This window comes from Plodia interpunctella, chromosome 20 (genome assembly GCF_027563975.2).
Source record: "Plodia interpunctella isolate USDA-ARS_2022_Savannah chromosome 20, ilPloInte3.2, whole genome shotgun sequence".
NCBI classification, from domain to species: Eukaryota; Metazoa; Arthropoda; class Insecta; order Lepidoptera; family Pyralidae; genus Plodia; species Plodia interpunctella.
The window spans coordinates 5,114,214-5,128,994 of record NC_071313.1 but is presented as its reverse complement, the minus strand read 5'-3'; the positions used below and the strand labels follow the sequence as shown (position 1 = coordinate 5,128,994).

Below are 14,781 nucleotides of genomic sequence, written 5' to 3'. Positions count from 1 at the left end.
GTTGGTGTTGAACTCGATTCAAATAATTAACACTCGTCTAAATGTTCTCGGTTGCTTCCCAGTCGTAAGCGTCGCAGCCCAGGGTTAATAAAATAATATTATTATTATTATTTTTACTAAAAACTATTTTACCATTTTTTTTTCATATTTAATCACAATTTTAGTAACAACTTTATGACGATATAATTAGTTATAAATTTAATTTAAAATGTTCAGATATTGTAAGTTTGCCATAGTGAGGAATGCTAATTTTCTCACTCGATACAATACTCACGTTTGAATTTGAAATTTACTGACCGGATGTCGTAACACCTGTGTTCGATGTTTAGAAAATCTTCATTCGATATTTAAAATGGGCGTTCGAAATTGGAATGCGCTGAGACTACCTCCACAAATCTTGATTTAATTTAGTTAATTATAGGCAAATTTACTCTCTATTAACACTATCTAATTATAGTGCATGTGCGTAGACGGTGGTGGTTGTCTGGTCATTGACCCTTGCTTATTGTGTTCAAGTCTTATAAAGATTGAAATTCGATAGTTGGATACCATTAAGATGTTGTCAGACCCATGCAATGATCAGAGCCGATATGATTTGTATTTTCTTTTGTGTAGGTAAATGTGATTTTCCCAAATTTGTTTGTTGATGTCAGTCAGTCATTATCAGTGAACCGCTTCAACAGATCGTCCTCAAAAATCTTATTTATGAATTATTTGTGCCTTTATGATAAATAATGAGACAAATGACAATGACCGTGGCAAAAACACTATACAATATATTTTGACAGAATAAGGCAAAAAATATTTGATCTAAATTTCAACTTGTTTTTATGAGTGAGAGGATTAACAATATTGATAAAAGCGAAAAACATTCACTCGCTCATCACGTAATCTTGAATACTACTAAGATGAATGTGATGATGAATTAATTAAGATGAATTTTGGCATATTATGACTAGGAGACATCCACTAAAATATTTTTGGAAATTCCGTCAATCGGGGGATGAAACAGGGGTTATTTTATTGGAAGGGAATGAAAAGGAGGGGATACATGCGGGCGAAACATCTTATAGTTTCCACTATGAATTCGAAAGAATTCCAGAGGACACACTTTTTTAAACCAGGTTGTCTACAGTACAATACACAGAAACACTTTTCACTAAAAACACATTTGGATAGTAGGTACCCCTTGATAATTATCTACTCCACAATCGTTAAATTCATGCGATTGTCTTCTATCCCTAAGGGACCTGTCAAAATTCCATGATAAATTTATTTCGGGACTAACGTTGCTTTCAGCTTTTTCAACACTGTGTCGAAATTATTTATGAGTGTTGATTCGTTTCGACGTGAAATAAAAGATCCCCAGAAATAACGACAGACAATAAGAGGAAAATGTTTGGAATATAATAATGTAACACAAAAAAATACCACTATCTATCAATTGTTTTTCTTTATGTTTCTGTTTTATCTTGTAAAATACGTAATGTAACGAGGCAGGTGCATAATGTAGATTTTACTTTAAAATATTTGTACTTTAAAATATGCTTGTATGCAAAATTTCAAGGATAACATTTTTTTTTTCAAATCATGATTTATGATTTCAAATCATATAAAAAAATCAAGAACAATACACAATATGATGGATAGAAATGATACGGTTTTCTATGAAAAGATCCCCAGAATTGCGAAATGTTAACTGTAAATACTCTCTCTCCCTCATCCTGTTTCGAGGTCCGAGTTCCTAACCTGTAAATTTAGTCCTGTATTTTACAACCGGCCGCCTGTTTTCCGTTAAGACTCTTTGGGAATGCTATGCCTTTCGTCCATTAGTCGACTCGTACGATATACACGGTAGACATATCCTACCGTGGATGTCATATGAGTCGACTAATGGACGCTAGACTAGTGGCGCTATTTTAGGGCGGAACCACACGTCTCACCTTCAAATGCGCCAAAGAACTTACTTGGTGGATAATCCCTGTAGATGATATCAGTGTAGACCGCGAACGGAGACGCGCAGACGATTGAGATGAGCCACAGCACCAGGATGATGCGGGACGCCCTGGTCAGGCCCGCCATGGCGTACAGGTGCAGCGGGTGGCAGATGGCCAGGTAGCGCTCCAGGGAGAACGCCGAGATGGTCAGCACCGACACGTAGGTAGCTCTGCAACAAGTCAGGAAAGTAATCACGTATCAGGGACGTCACGTGATGCCGACCCCGCTCTACAGCGGGTAAGTTCGCCGAACTTTGACGGATTCGACATACATTGCTCGTTTTTCATTGCGGTGAATAAAAGCAGTTATACAAATTAGATAGTAGATTTACATACTGAAACGGACTGGGCCTTGTAAAACAGAGCACACGGTGAGGAACAAAAGATAACATCGCTGTGTCCCGTTTCTTTTCGTCTATTTCTAACACACATTTCATTTTCTAGTATAACAGAAACGAAAGATATGACGAAGTCATTTAGTCGATAGATTTCTCTGTCCACTATACCAATAGATATCATAAAAGAATAAATCGCTTAAGTCTATGCCTTTCCCTTGAACTCTAGAAAGATTGCATCATGGTTTTTAACAATTATTAGGTACGTTGTAGCGTACCGCTGTTGCATCAATTTAAACCAAAACAATAGAATACGTTCGAAAATTAAATTGAGTAGGTAGGTGTCAAATTTCGTCGCGCAAATAACGACACGCCACGGAAGTCAAGACCTAGAAGTATTCACGGCGATACACGAAAATAACCTTTATAAATCGTCTGCATAGAAAAACCATAGATAGTTCCTTAAGGTCAGGTGGAGTCATCTTTGGTGGTGTGCATAACAAAAATAGCAAATTTTCCGGAACCCTCGGTGCACAAGTCCGACTCGCACTTGACCGATTATTTCAATGGCGGCGAATGGGAGACGGAAATCAAAGGTTATATTTGACAGACGTACCTTTTTCCAATCTCATGTTTGTTTGATGTAAGGATATAACAATATCCATATATCAATCAAGCCAATGCTTTGTCTGAGATTACAATTTCAGTTGTTACTTGGGCTTCTTTGCTACTCTTTGAATTTCCGATGACTGATTCTTCATCACTTAACTACTTAGGGACCTCTTAAATCCTAACTAGAAGGACGTTGTATGTAAGTTTGAATTGTCTGTGTATTTGTCACATCGTAGCTCCCATAGGGATTAGCATATATAGGGATATATGTATGTATATATCCCTATATAAATATGTTCTTAATAATAATTTTATTTACATATTTATTTTATGATTACATCAGTCTGTTTTCGGCAAACATTTTTGCCCATGGGAAATAGGCGAGATGTCATTACATAGTATTTGTAGTGTTAATATTAAGTATTTGAATGTAAACATGATACCTATTTTGTTAATTATGTTGATTAACTAGTCTTACTCATAAAGAGATAATGTAAGTGGGCACGCATGGACATTACCAATTAGTAGTCAATGGACAAGGGCCGGGTTAAGATCCGTCGACATTATCAAATATATTATCATAATATTCACTGACAAATACATGTTAAACAAAAGGGAAAAGGCTTCAAGAACCTTTCAAAAGTAATTTCCGTTTTGTACCATTTGTTAAAATATTCCCATTTTACGGCCCCAGCGGGAATCCCGGTAATAATCCGGAAAATTCCCACTTGTCACCAAATGTCATAATGGCGCCGCATCACGAGACTTCTAGTGGAATCACATTACTTGATTTAATGTAAAATCGTACTTAAAATTAATGTAGTGTAAATTTAATGTAAAATAAACTCAAGAACACGGACCAACGTAAATAAAAAAAAACAGACTCGCTATAAAGGGTATAGTAGCAAGTATAGGTTGGGCATATTCTAGCTAAAAATTACCATTTTCATTGTCAAAGTTATGTTTGCATTTTTTTAACAAGAAAATTGGTGGTGAAAAAATCTATCTACCAAGCCTATAGTGTCGGGAAAAATTGACAAACGGACGAATTATAAGTGCTCCGTGCTCCTCATTTGCCTATAGAACCCTAAAAATCTGCATAATAAAAGCCTGAGGAAATTCGGCGTAGGCTTAATATTTCATTCTAGATTTTACTCTGATTACATCATCTAAATTTTTAGCGGTTGAGACGTGATTGAGTAATAAACAATCGCATCAACGAAATAGTGCAGTTATAAAATTGTATAAGTAGTGGCAAAATTGCCACAAAAGCAAACAAGGACACAATCTCGAATCGGAGACAAACAACTGTTTATGGAGATCGCGGAAAATGTATAACCACAAACGTCGGCAAAATAACAAGGACTGCTGTAAACATTTGAGACTGTCGGTTCCCCTTTTAAACTGCACTTAGAATTTCATATTGCCCTATTGGCAGGAAGAGCCCTAGCCGATGAATTTGCGACGGGCCCCAAAAGTGGTAGTTACGCTACTAGTAATCTGATGCGGTTTCGTACTACAAGTTAGTTTTCAAGTTCATCCAACGCATGTGGAGTATCAGTATAATCCTGCAAACATACAAAGACACAACTTCGCAAACTAAGTCATACAACTTCACTACAAAGTTACATTTTTCAAATTATCCCACTTCGCCTGTTTGGAGTTATAGAACTCTGAACCTAGAGACTATTATAGAACTTTTTTTTAAGTTAAGACCCTTTTCTCCATTAAGACATAACTAGGCCTGTTAGTAGCAAGTCCCAATCCCAACTAACTTCTTCAATCTTCATAAGGCAGCTCATAGGCAACTATAGCATTGCCAATGAAGGTTAACAGCAGAAATTTAATTGCAAATTTATTTTTAACGCTTGCTTTGGGTTTCACATCTTCGCAAACAGGAAAACGTGAATAGGAATGAGAGAGAGGGGGGGAAACATTACAGAAAATGAATCAATCAAGGCAGAAACTCTCGGGAATTGCACAAAATCACGTTAACATATTAGTTTCTGCATCATACATCACCGTCAGAGGTTCACCTATATGCTGCAAACTATGCGGAAAGTAGGTAAGCTATGCGTGTCGAAGTATCTCAAGGTTCGGTAATGTATCGATCGATGTTAATTGGATGTCGATAGAATAATTAACTCAAAATTTATGCAATGTGAAATCTTAGGGTGTTGCACTAATCACTTTAACCTGCGCGCAATTGGCTTTTGTAGATTTTACGTGACTTGGCTCGTTGACTTCTATTTAACAACACAAATATGAATGATCAACGGTCGATCTCGTAAAATCCAAAGAAGTGAGATCCTGTAAGGAACCTTACTCAGCTTGATTTTAACTAGAGATTTCAATGCTTTTTATAGAGAAACAAAGAGCTTTATCGACTTAACTAGTATTTTTAGAAACTAAGTATTTTTAGAATGTCTTTGATGGGAAATACAATAAAAAACGTAATCTCAAAATAGGTCAAGTGCTATCACAAAGAGTTCCGTAAAATTCGGGTTTTGCCTTGTTAGTTACAAATATATTTTCAGTTTACAAAATTCCTTAACAATTGCAAGGCCTTTAACCTTTTAGGTCCAGGTTCTAGATTAACGGGAAGTGCAAAATACGCGATACAAATGGCATTTATATCTATATGGCATTTATATTTTATAACCATTTATATCGCATATTTGCACGTTTGATGGCATTAGATTATAAATTAAATTTTTTCACATTTGAAAGATACAGACCTGAGTATTTGATATTTTCATATTGATACCTCAACACGTTCCAGAGAAAAGGGTCTTGTCAGATTGACAGACAGACAGATGATGAATTAATAATAAGGCTTCTGTTTGTTTTGAGATACGGAACACTAAAAACTATGTCGCATGAAATATCGACGACATGAGGCTCTGAGTCAGAAGGCTGGATGCCTACTTCATTTCCAATGAAAAGAATTGAGAAAATAAATAAACTTTCCTAACCAACAATAACTACTGAGCAATAAAATATATTTATCTTTACATTATACTACTGTCTCACGAAAAACCCACATATAACGAAGTAAAAGAATAAAGAATTAAATACAAAGTTCATTTGTTGAAAATTGAGCAGCATTATTGACCTGATTGCTCCTCACCTAACCATAATATTCAATAAATGTATATCTGAAGGCGTGTTTCCAGATTTAATGAAAATAAGTAAAGTAATTCCTCTATTTAAACAAGGCGTTATATCCCACAAACTATAGACCTATTTCTATATTACCTACTCTAAGTAAAATATTTGAAAAAAATATTTTGAGTCAACTTGTGTCGTATTTTAATATAAATAAAATTTTACATAATCGTCAATACGGTTTCACCAAAGGTCGTTCAACTACTGATGCAGCAGCCACTTTAGTCGAAATAATTAATGAAGCTTGGGAATCCAAGCAAGATGTCGTAGGTATTTTCTGTGACTTATCGAAAGCTTTTGACTGTGTAGATCATAATATACTCAAAAATAAACTTCAACATTACAGTGTCACTGGCGCGGCTCTTAGTGTTCTTTCGTCTTACCTAGATAATAGAACACAGAGAGTAGAAATTAACAAAACAAGTTCCGATAGTGCACCTGTTCACATAGGCGTACCTCAAGGCTCCATTATCGGTCCTTTTTTATTTTTGGTTTATATTAACGACCTCCCATGCCTTGCCCAACATTTATGCGAAGTAGTTCTATTTGCAGACGATACATCTTTATTATTTAAAGTCGATAGAAAAAGTGAAAACTATAACTTTATAAGTAATAGCATGTCGGTAGTGCTTAACTGGTTTACAACCAACAACTTAGCTCTAAATACAAGTTTAAATTCTCTCTCTTAAATAACTCGCACAATGTTATACCTTTAACAGTAAATGGTAAAGCTCTAGAATGGGTACATAGTACTAAGTTCCTGGGCATCACTGTGGACGACAAATTAAAGTGGGATAAACATATTGAAATCACGGCCAAAAAACTTAGTACGGCAGCTTTTGCAGTGAGAAGGATCAGACAGTGTACGAACATAGATACAGCTAGACTTGTGTATTTCAGCTACTTTCATAGCATTATGTCCTACGGACTATTAGCATTTTGCATTACGCAGCTGAGATAGGAAAAAAATTGTATTACAGAAAAGAGCTATTCGTTTTATTTATGGATTAAAACCTCGAGATTTTCTCTTCAAGAACTCTTCAAATCAATTAACATCCTCACTGTTGTGTCTCAGTATATCTTTGATGTGCTTATTTTTGTCAAATCAAATTTACATTTATATAAAAAATTAAACGAAGTAAATAGTGTAAACACTAGAAATAATCACAAACTTTGTATGAACAGATTCAGGCTTAAAAAGGTTCGGCGGTCTTTCGTGGGTCAAAGTGTAAAATTATTCAATAAACTCCCTGCAGAGGCTATTAATCTGCCAATGAAAAATTTTAAAACTTATGTTAAGAAAAATTTAATGGATAAAGCGTATTACACAATTAACGCCTATTTGACTGATAAAAACGCATGGATCCTCCCGACAACTTTGCCACTCCACACATGATCTCCTAATTTTTATTTTACTGTTTTTTATTATTTTATTCATAATTTTTATTTTTGTTATAATAATTCGTGTATTGTGACATTTAAATTTTATTTGTAAAACATGCACGTGATTTGTGATCTTCAAGTGTCTGAATTGTACTTCTGTTTCGACGAATAAGATTTGTAATTGTGAGGTCATGGGAATCGAGTGTGTCATGCTCACTCAAATGGTCAATCTGGTGGTGGCGTCGTGGGCCGGGTCCCCTCCATTATGGTTGAGCTACGCGATGGCTGTCCCATGCGTCAACTCGTGAACGGGTGCTGCCAAAGGGAGGGTCATCTCGTTTCTCATATATTTTCATGTAAGTTAATTGTGTTTCACATCGATATATATATATTATATAATCAGCACTCGGATCACAATCATAACCTGTTTTGATATACCTTTTGCCTATGTACCTACATTATGTACTTTTATATATTATTAGAAAAAAAAAACATTGTAAGAAACAATAATGGTAAGCCGATCTGGCATGATAGGGACCAACACTGTTCAAATGAGTTTCTTTCGGCATTTCTTCTCAGCAGTGGTCGTTCCGAAATGTCAGTAGTTTGTAGCTTGTGAGAAATAACTATAAATATAAAAATTGACGAGAAAAAGTGCCTGTGAAGGTCTAATTTCTGAATAAATGATTTGAATTTGAATTTGGAAATAAGATAATCAGAAAAATATATGTAAGTACCTAATTGCGAATGGATTTTCACGCAGAAACTAATATTTATTTGTATTTTTTTTTATAAACTGGCAACCAAACCACGACTTCCCATTATGCCACCTGAACTAATGCTTTGAAACATCAATAGGAAAATGTAAGTGCTTCATTTTCGAAATTCCATGAATTACATAAATACATTCATATGTATTTTTTTATTTCTATCTATATGCTTGCACACTGAAATCGGAATCATTCATATTATTTCCTGATACATTCAGATGGATATGCAGCGTGTGGTTGCGCCCTAGAATAGGACCACTCCATATCCTCTCGTGGATGTCGTACGAGGCGACTAAGGGACACAAAGAGCAACGATAATATTCCTAAAGAGGGTTGACGTCAGGCGGGCCGCAGGCCGATTGTAAAACCATAAACAAATTTATCAAATTTAATGGCGTCACAACTCCGAATGCGCGAATGTGCGCGAAGATGAGAGAGAGATACATTCATATTGAAATAACAATAACAAGAGACAATTATGTACGTGCAAATATTGACGACAAACAAAACCAACGGCGGCGCGGTGAAGGCGGGAAATAATTATGGCGCGAAAATTACGCCACCTTTCGCGTCCTAACTGACTACACGGCATGATGCGACGCTACGCTTATGAAAGATTATGGTTAGTCGTTACTATACAGGACACCCGCATAAATACAATAAAACACGTAAATAAAAAATATAAATGTTACACCTAGCTACACCTAGGTGTGGCATGTTTATATTGGGCTAGACCTAGTTTTAGACATTTGTGGATGGAAAATACATTATGCACCGACTCCATTTAAAATGGGATTTGGTAAGGAACACGAAAAGTTTGTTATTGGCGCGCAGCGTCGCGCTGCCTTGTCGCATTTGTATATACAAATGCGACAAGGCAGCAAGGATCCTAACTGAGCTATATAGCTCAGTTAGGATCCCAGATTACACATTCATGACCGAATCGCACCTAACGAAGCGCCTTATGAGGCCATGGCTTTTTCAACATGACTCCCAATTTACCCAATTTTTTTATTTTGTACGGTTAATGCGACATTTTTTATAATATGTTAAAAAACATAGCTGGCATAAAACCCACTTCTTCAAAGGAAGTAATGCGATCAGACGCCAGTTCCACAATATCGGTGAACTCAGATAAATGCCGACGCGAATGAACATACATTGCGTTGTTTGTGAGCTTTATTACCGCAAGAAAAAGCCAGCAATGTACGTCCAAATCGCTACATTTGCAGAACAGTTTGCCTGTAGTGAGGAGTTGGCATAAATGTTGGTGTTGATATTGGTATTTTTTCTTCTTTATTGATCTATGGGATATATTATGCTGATATCCAAAGTATAGGGGGCAAATTTATAATTTAGTTTAATTATCACCCTGGGAAATGTATTTCCCACCTTTTAGGCTGTTTTCCACCAGAGATAAGCTAAGCCACGTTGCTACGGTTATATTATTTAGTACATAGCTTAGAATCAGACGCATCTTTGTAGCTTAGCTGCTAGCTTAGCTAGTGGGGAAACGGTGACGTAATTTTGTAGCACAGCTCACACAGCTTCATAACTTAGATTAGCTTGTGAAAGAGAAAGAGAGAGTGTGTAAGTCGTGAAAAACTCTTGTCACATGAATATTCATTAATTTTCAATTTTATCTACATAAAGTCACTAAGCAACGAAGGATTTGATTAAAACATTTATCATAAGGCTCTGGTATTTTGTTACAAAGAAAAATTGCGAAAGAAAATTTCTGTAAAGTGCGACTTCTAATATTTATTTAAGTATTCTACCTAAACACCTTTGAGATTTTTTGAGTAGTAGAATGGCAAAAAACGGGAAGCTTACCCATAGATTGACGTCTTCGTCACTGCAGAATAATTACTTCTGACAGCATAATTACTCGTATATTGTTTGTGATTAATGTCTTTACGCACACCCGATTACTAATTTCTAGGACCAATATTTTTGTGTAATATTCTATTAAGTCGTCTATGGTCGTATTTTCAACATATATTTTTTAAGTTATGTTCGAAGATCATTCATTGCACATCAGTCAGTGCGATAAATAAAAGCTCTCATACGAACTACGCGATGTTCGTGAATTCTCGTCAGCGTGACTTCTGCGACAGTGTGTAGCCAGCATAAAAAAGTACTTTCGTTAGTAGCGTCCACTAAAACGAATGCGAAAATCTTACGAGCACTCGTCTAGAAGTATTAACATTAACTTGAAACTTCGCATAAAACATCTACCCAAGGTCCGTATCTTACATCCCGGCATATATTTTGTAACCTGTATACAAACCGGGCCAAGTATCCGTATCAATCAATTTTCTATTTAATGTGCGAATGTCCAAAAAAGCGAATGAAAAAAATACGCAATGTTCGAAATTACACTAAAGCTATACTTTAGTAGATAACTAACGTCGTCGTAATTTACGAATCACCATATTTTAGAGATTAGGTTATCTTATCAGAGATTTAATTAAATTGGCACAAACACCAGGCTTGTAGAGCTTCGTAAAAACGGAATACCATATTTATAGCGCTATCGAGTTTACATAATCTAAAATTATGGCGTATATAAAAATGGTACCTAAATATAAATGCTAGTGCATTTATGTTATTATTGTTCATGTCAGTAATGTAGTAAGAAAAGTAATTATACATTGTAGTCTAATTCCTTAAAATTAAAAATTATTTAAAAACTTGATACTTAATTGTATTTATTTCCAAAAATCTCTATTGACTGCAGTAAGGTCCCCCTTTCTATGGTTGTGGCCCAACAATGGGACACGACTTAGGGCTAGAAAAAATAAACGTATTTATCCAAATACTCACGCCTCGGATATAAGGGCCCGCAACTTGCAGAAAACCATCCCTAGGCTGTACGGATACTGGTGCCAGTACACTGATAGATCGTTTGGCAGCCCTGGAACAAGAGTGTGAGAGTTATTTTTTACGGTAAATTAAAATAATTACCAACCTAGAAAGAACATTTCTACAGGAGTAGGTACTTTCTTTTTTTCATACCGGTATGGGCGTCCTCCCGCGCACATTGTCATCAATCGAAAGAAAGTGCTACAAACTGGAAAATCTTCTCGTAGGCGACAGGCTAGCAACGTATCACTAAGTATTTAATCTCAATCTCAACAATACGCCCGCCATACATCTAGACGAGGTCATCTACTTTCACGACGTGTGACGACCGCCCGCCCAATAAAAAGTCAAACCATTTTTTTTTCCTGATTTCCAAGTAAGCCCTGATTTTATATTCAAGAAAGAACACAGTTGAGCTAACCTTAGGTCTAAAGTGATTGCTTATTGCATATAAAGTAACATCTACATACGAGTACGTTACATCTATATATGTATACTGTTAGACAAAAGTCATCGTAATAACATTTGTTCAGCTTATTAAATACTATGGAACAGACCTAAAATACTGGTCTGACAGTTTGATTATATTGGTCAGACAATACCGACACTAACGTATAAAACAAATGCGTATACACAGTCATAGTATAGTCCACTACCAGAGAGGGCTCAGATTTATCTCCCCGAGACTGTACATGCAAGTGGCTTTAGGTCTTTAGATTTGAATTAAAATGTAACCCACTCGATTAGACAGAAATAAGTCTACTTAAACGACAACTGGTGACGCAATACCAGGGAATCTAAATGGCATCGTGATGATTGCAACTTTATTCGATATCAGCCAGTAAAACTGAAATCCAAAATCCAATAAATTTTCGACACGATAAAAAGCTATAAATAAAAAGTTCGTTGGTAGAAAGTTTAACCTAATTTCCCCACTGTTAATACCATGAAAGGAGGTAAGGAGGGAAAGGGATTAAATGGAAAACGTAGGGTGCCTTAATAATTATGTTCAATATCAAAGTTTAAGCTATGTCTTCCCTGTTGTAATAAGTACAACAAGTTTAAATTGCCCATTACCTAACATTGCTCGTTCAATATTAAGTATTGAACTTACTCCTATTTCCAACTTCGTGTTTTGACATTAGGACTTTAATTCGAAGTAACAATCATTAATTTGATTTAATTATTTCTCTAAGTGAAAGCTGTTAGTCCACGTCCTCACACACAACAAACCTTACAAAGCCACAAATTCTACGGTAAAACAAAAAATCTACGGTGAATTAAACAATTCAGACATCAACGAAGCGTCGTCTTGGCTAGCAGATTCCTGAGTTGCCTCTTCAGTTGTATCCATTGAGTGCGTGGATGTACCTGGTAGATTTTGACGGTGTTGGTAACCTGTAGTTGTGGGTTCTCTATTATTGAGTCTACTCTCATACCCTCGGCCAGTGTAGTCACTATCAAGTGTTTGATATCCTCTTCCAGCATATTCACTTTCATACATATGGTTTCGATACCCTCGATCAAATTGCGTACTATAATGAAATGATGGTTGTTGAGCATTTCTAATAGCTCTTATGATTTCACATCTCGCTTCCAATTTATTGGATTCTGGAATTTTTTTGAACTCTCTTAAAAGGGATAACAAAAACAACTTGTCTTCGTCATTTTCCATTTCTTTTTTATACTCCAAGTTTTTGTTCAATACTGATACTAATTGTTGTCCAATAACGTCTTCATTATTACTTTTTTTCTTTTTTTTCTGACTAACTAAATTCTGTGATGTTTCATATGGGCCATCATGGTCTTGGGAAAGATTGTTGGCAATGTCTGACTCTGTCTCATTTACCATAGTAGAGTCCTTTAAGAATAATAAAATATTATAATAGGTATATGGGCTTTTATGTTTGGCACCTGAACCGCTTTTCATGTTTTTCATATTTTTCGAAGCTTTTACAAAACTATCTTTAATATTCCGCCATTTTTTCATAAGTACTTTACCTGTAACAATAACCATTTAAATTAATAAAAAAATAATTATGTTTTTAGATATTTGGCAACCGGATGTACATTCGCTGAACTACATTACACATTTCGAATTGGTGCGAGTACAATAGCTGAATTTGTTCGTGAAGTATGTTCGGCAATATGGTTACTGTTAAAAGAATCTTGTTTACCGAAGCCATCTCAACAAAGATGGCTAGATATTGCAAAGGGTTTCTCTACAAGAGCTAATTTTCCGAATTGCATTGGGGCTATAGATGGGAAACACATACGGGTAATAAAGCCGTGCCATAGTGGATCCATGTACTACAATTATAAGCAGTTCTTTTCCATTATACTTATGGCTATATGCGACAGTAACTACAAATTCATAACAATAGATGTCGGTGCTTGTGGCAAATTTGGAGACTCAGCAGTTTATCAACACTCTAACTTTTACAAAAAAATGATAGCAGGAGAACTTGAGATACCAGAATCAGTACCCATATCACAAGTAAATACTATTCCAATGCCATATGTTTTAGTAGGCGATGAAGCCTTTCCCTTATCCACGAACTTAATGCGACCTTATGCAAAACCAAAAAATTCTAATTTAAACACTACTAAGAGAATATATAATTATCGGCATAGTTAGAGCACGGCGATATGTCGAATGTTCGTTTGGAATACTGAGCAATAAGTGGCGTATATTCCATAGACCTTTAAATGTGGATATTAGTTTGGCTACTGATATCATCAAAGCATGTTGCATTTTGCATAACTACGTTCGAGACAGAGACGGTTATAACTATGAAGATACTTTAACATGTTACATGTCGCCTGATGTACCAGAAACTCCGAGAACATATAATCGAATAGGTAATAATATCGCTGAAAGAATTCGTGACTCTTTCGCTCAGTATTTTGAACATGAAGGTAAATTGGAATGGCAAGAAAAATATATATAAGTAAATATAATGGCATTAATCCGCAAAATCGCAGGAAATTGCGAATAAAAAGTAGGTATGATGATTGTAACATTGTAACCATGATTAATAAATAACGTAACTTACCGAGTTCTTTCTTTTCTTCCGATGTATCATCTTCCTTTGCATATATATTAATCATTTCCTCCCAACATTTTAACTTTTTATTTCTGTCTGCATAATCAGCGCATTTGCTATCCCATATTGCGGGGCGTTCTTTTATTTCTAAAATGAACTTTTCTGTATCAAAATCCATGACGCGCACGAGTAGCGTCTAGCGCGTGAAACAAGCGACGACGGACTGGCGGGCGGGACGCGGCGTTTGCGACTACCGCGCCGAGTGCGTGGTGGGGATGCGGTGCGCCGCATCATTCAACCGGCGCGGCTCGTCGCAGCTCCGGAACAACCGGAGCGGTTGACGGCTGGCCGCAAATCAGTGCGTCGTTATCGTGCGGTTTCATGTACTAATCGATGTGCGGCCTACCGCAACGGCACGCCGCATGAAACCGCACGATAACGACGCACTGATTTGCGGCCAGCCGTCAACCGCTCCGGTTGTTCCGGAGCTGCGACGAGCCGCGCCGGTTGAATGATGCGGCGCACCGCATCCCCACCACGCACTCGGCGCGGTAGTCGCAAACGCCGCGTCCCGCCCGCCAGTCCGTCGTCGCTTGTTTCACGC

At 36.4% G+C, this 14,781-nt stretch overlaps 2 protein-coding genes across 3 annotated transcripts in view; one reads left to right on the top strand and one right to left on the bottom strand.

The window, feature by feature from the left end:
* The window catches only part of LOC128678608 (neuropeptides capa receptor-like), a 60,088-nt gene that overhangs the window by 29,680 nt on the left and 15,627 nt on the right, over positions 1–14,781 (bottom strand). For both annotated transcript variants that reach the window (XM_053760242.1, XM_053760241.2), the window contains exons 2-3: positions 11,092–11,182; positions 1,968–2,167 (exon numbers count right to left, since the gene is read on the bottom strand). In XM_053760242.1, coding sequence (XP_053616217.1) covers positions 1,968–2,167; positions 11,092–11,182 — 291 coding nt within the window. The remainder of the gene's footprint in view (positions 1–1,967; positions 2,168–11,091; positions 11,183–14,781) is intronic.
* LOC135309930 (uncharacterized) lies at positions 13,163–14,189 on the top strand (the record flags this gene model as incomplete). The annotated part of the gene is made up of 2 exons (XM_064436625.1): positions 13,163–13,579; positions 13,761–14,189. Coding segments are annotated over 2 exons (738 nt in total), but the record flags the coding sequence as incomplete, so codon positions are not given.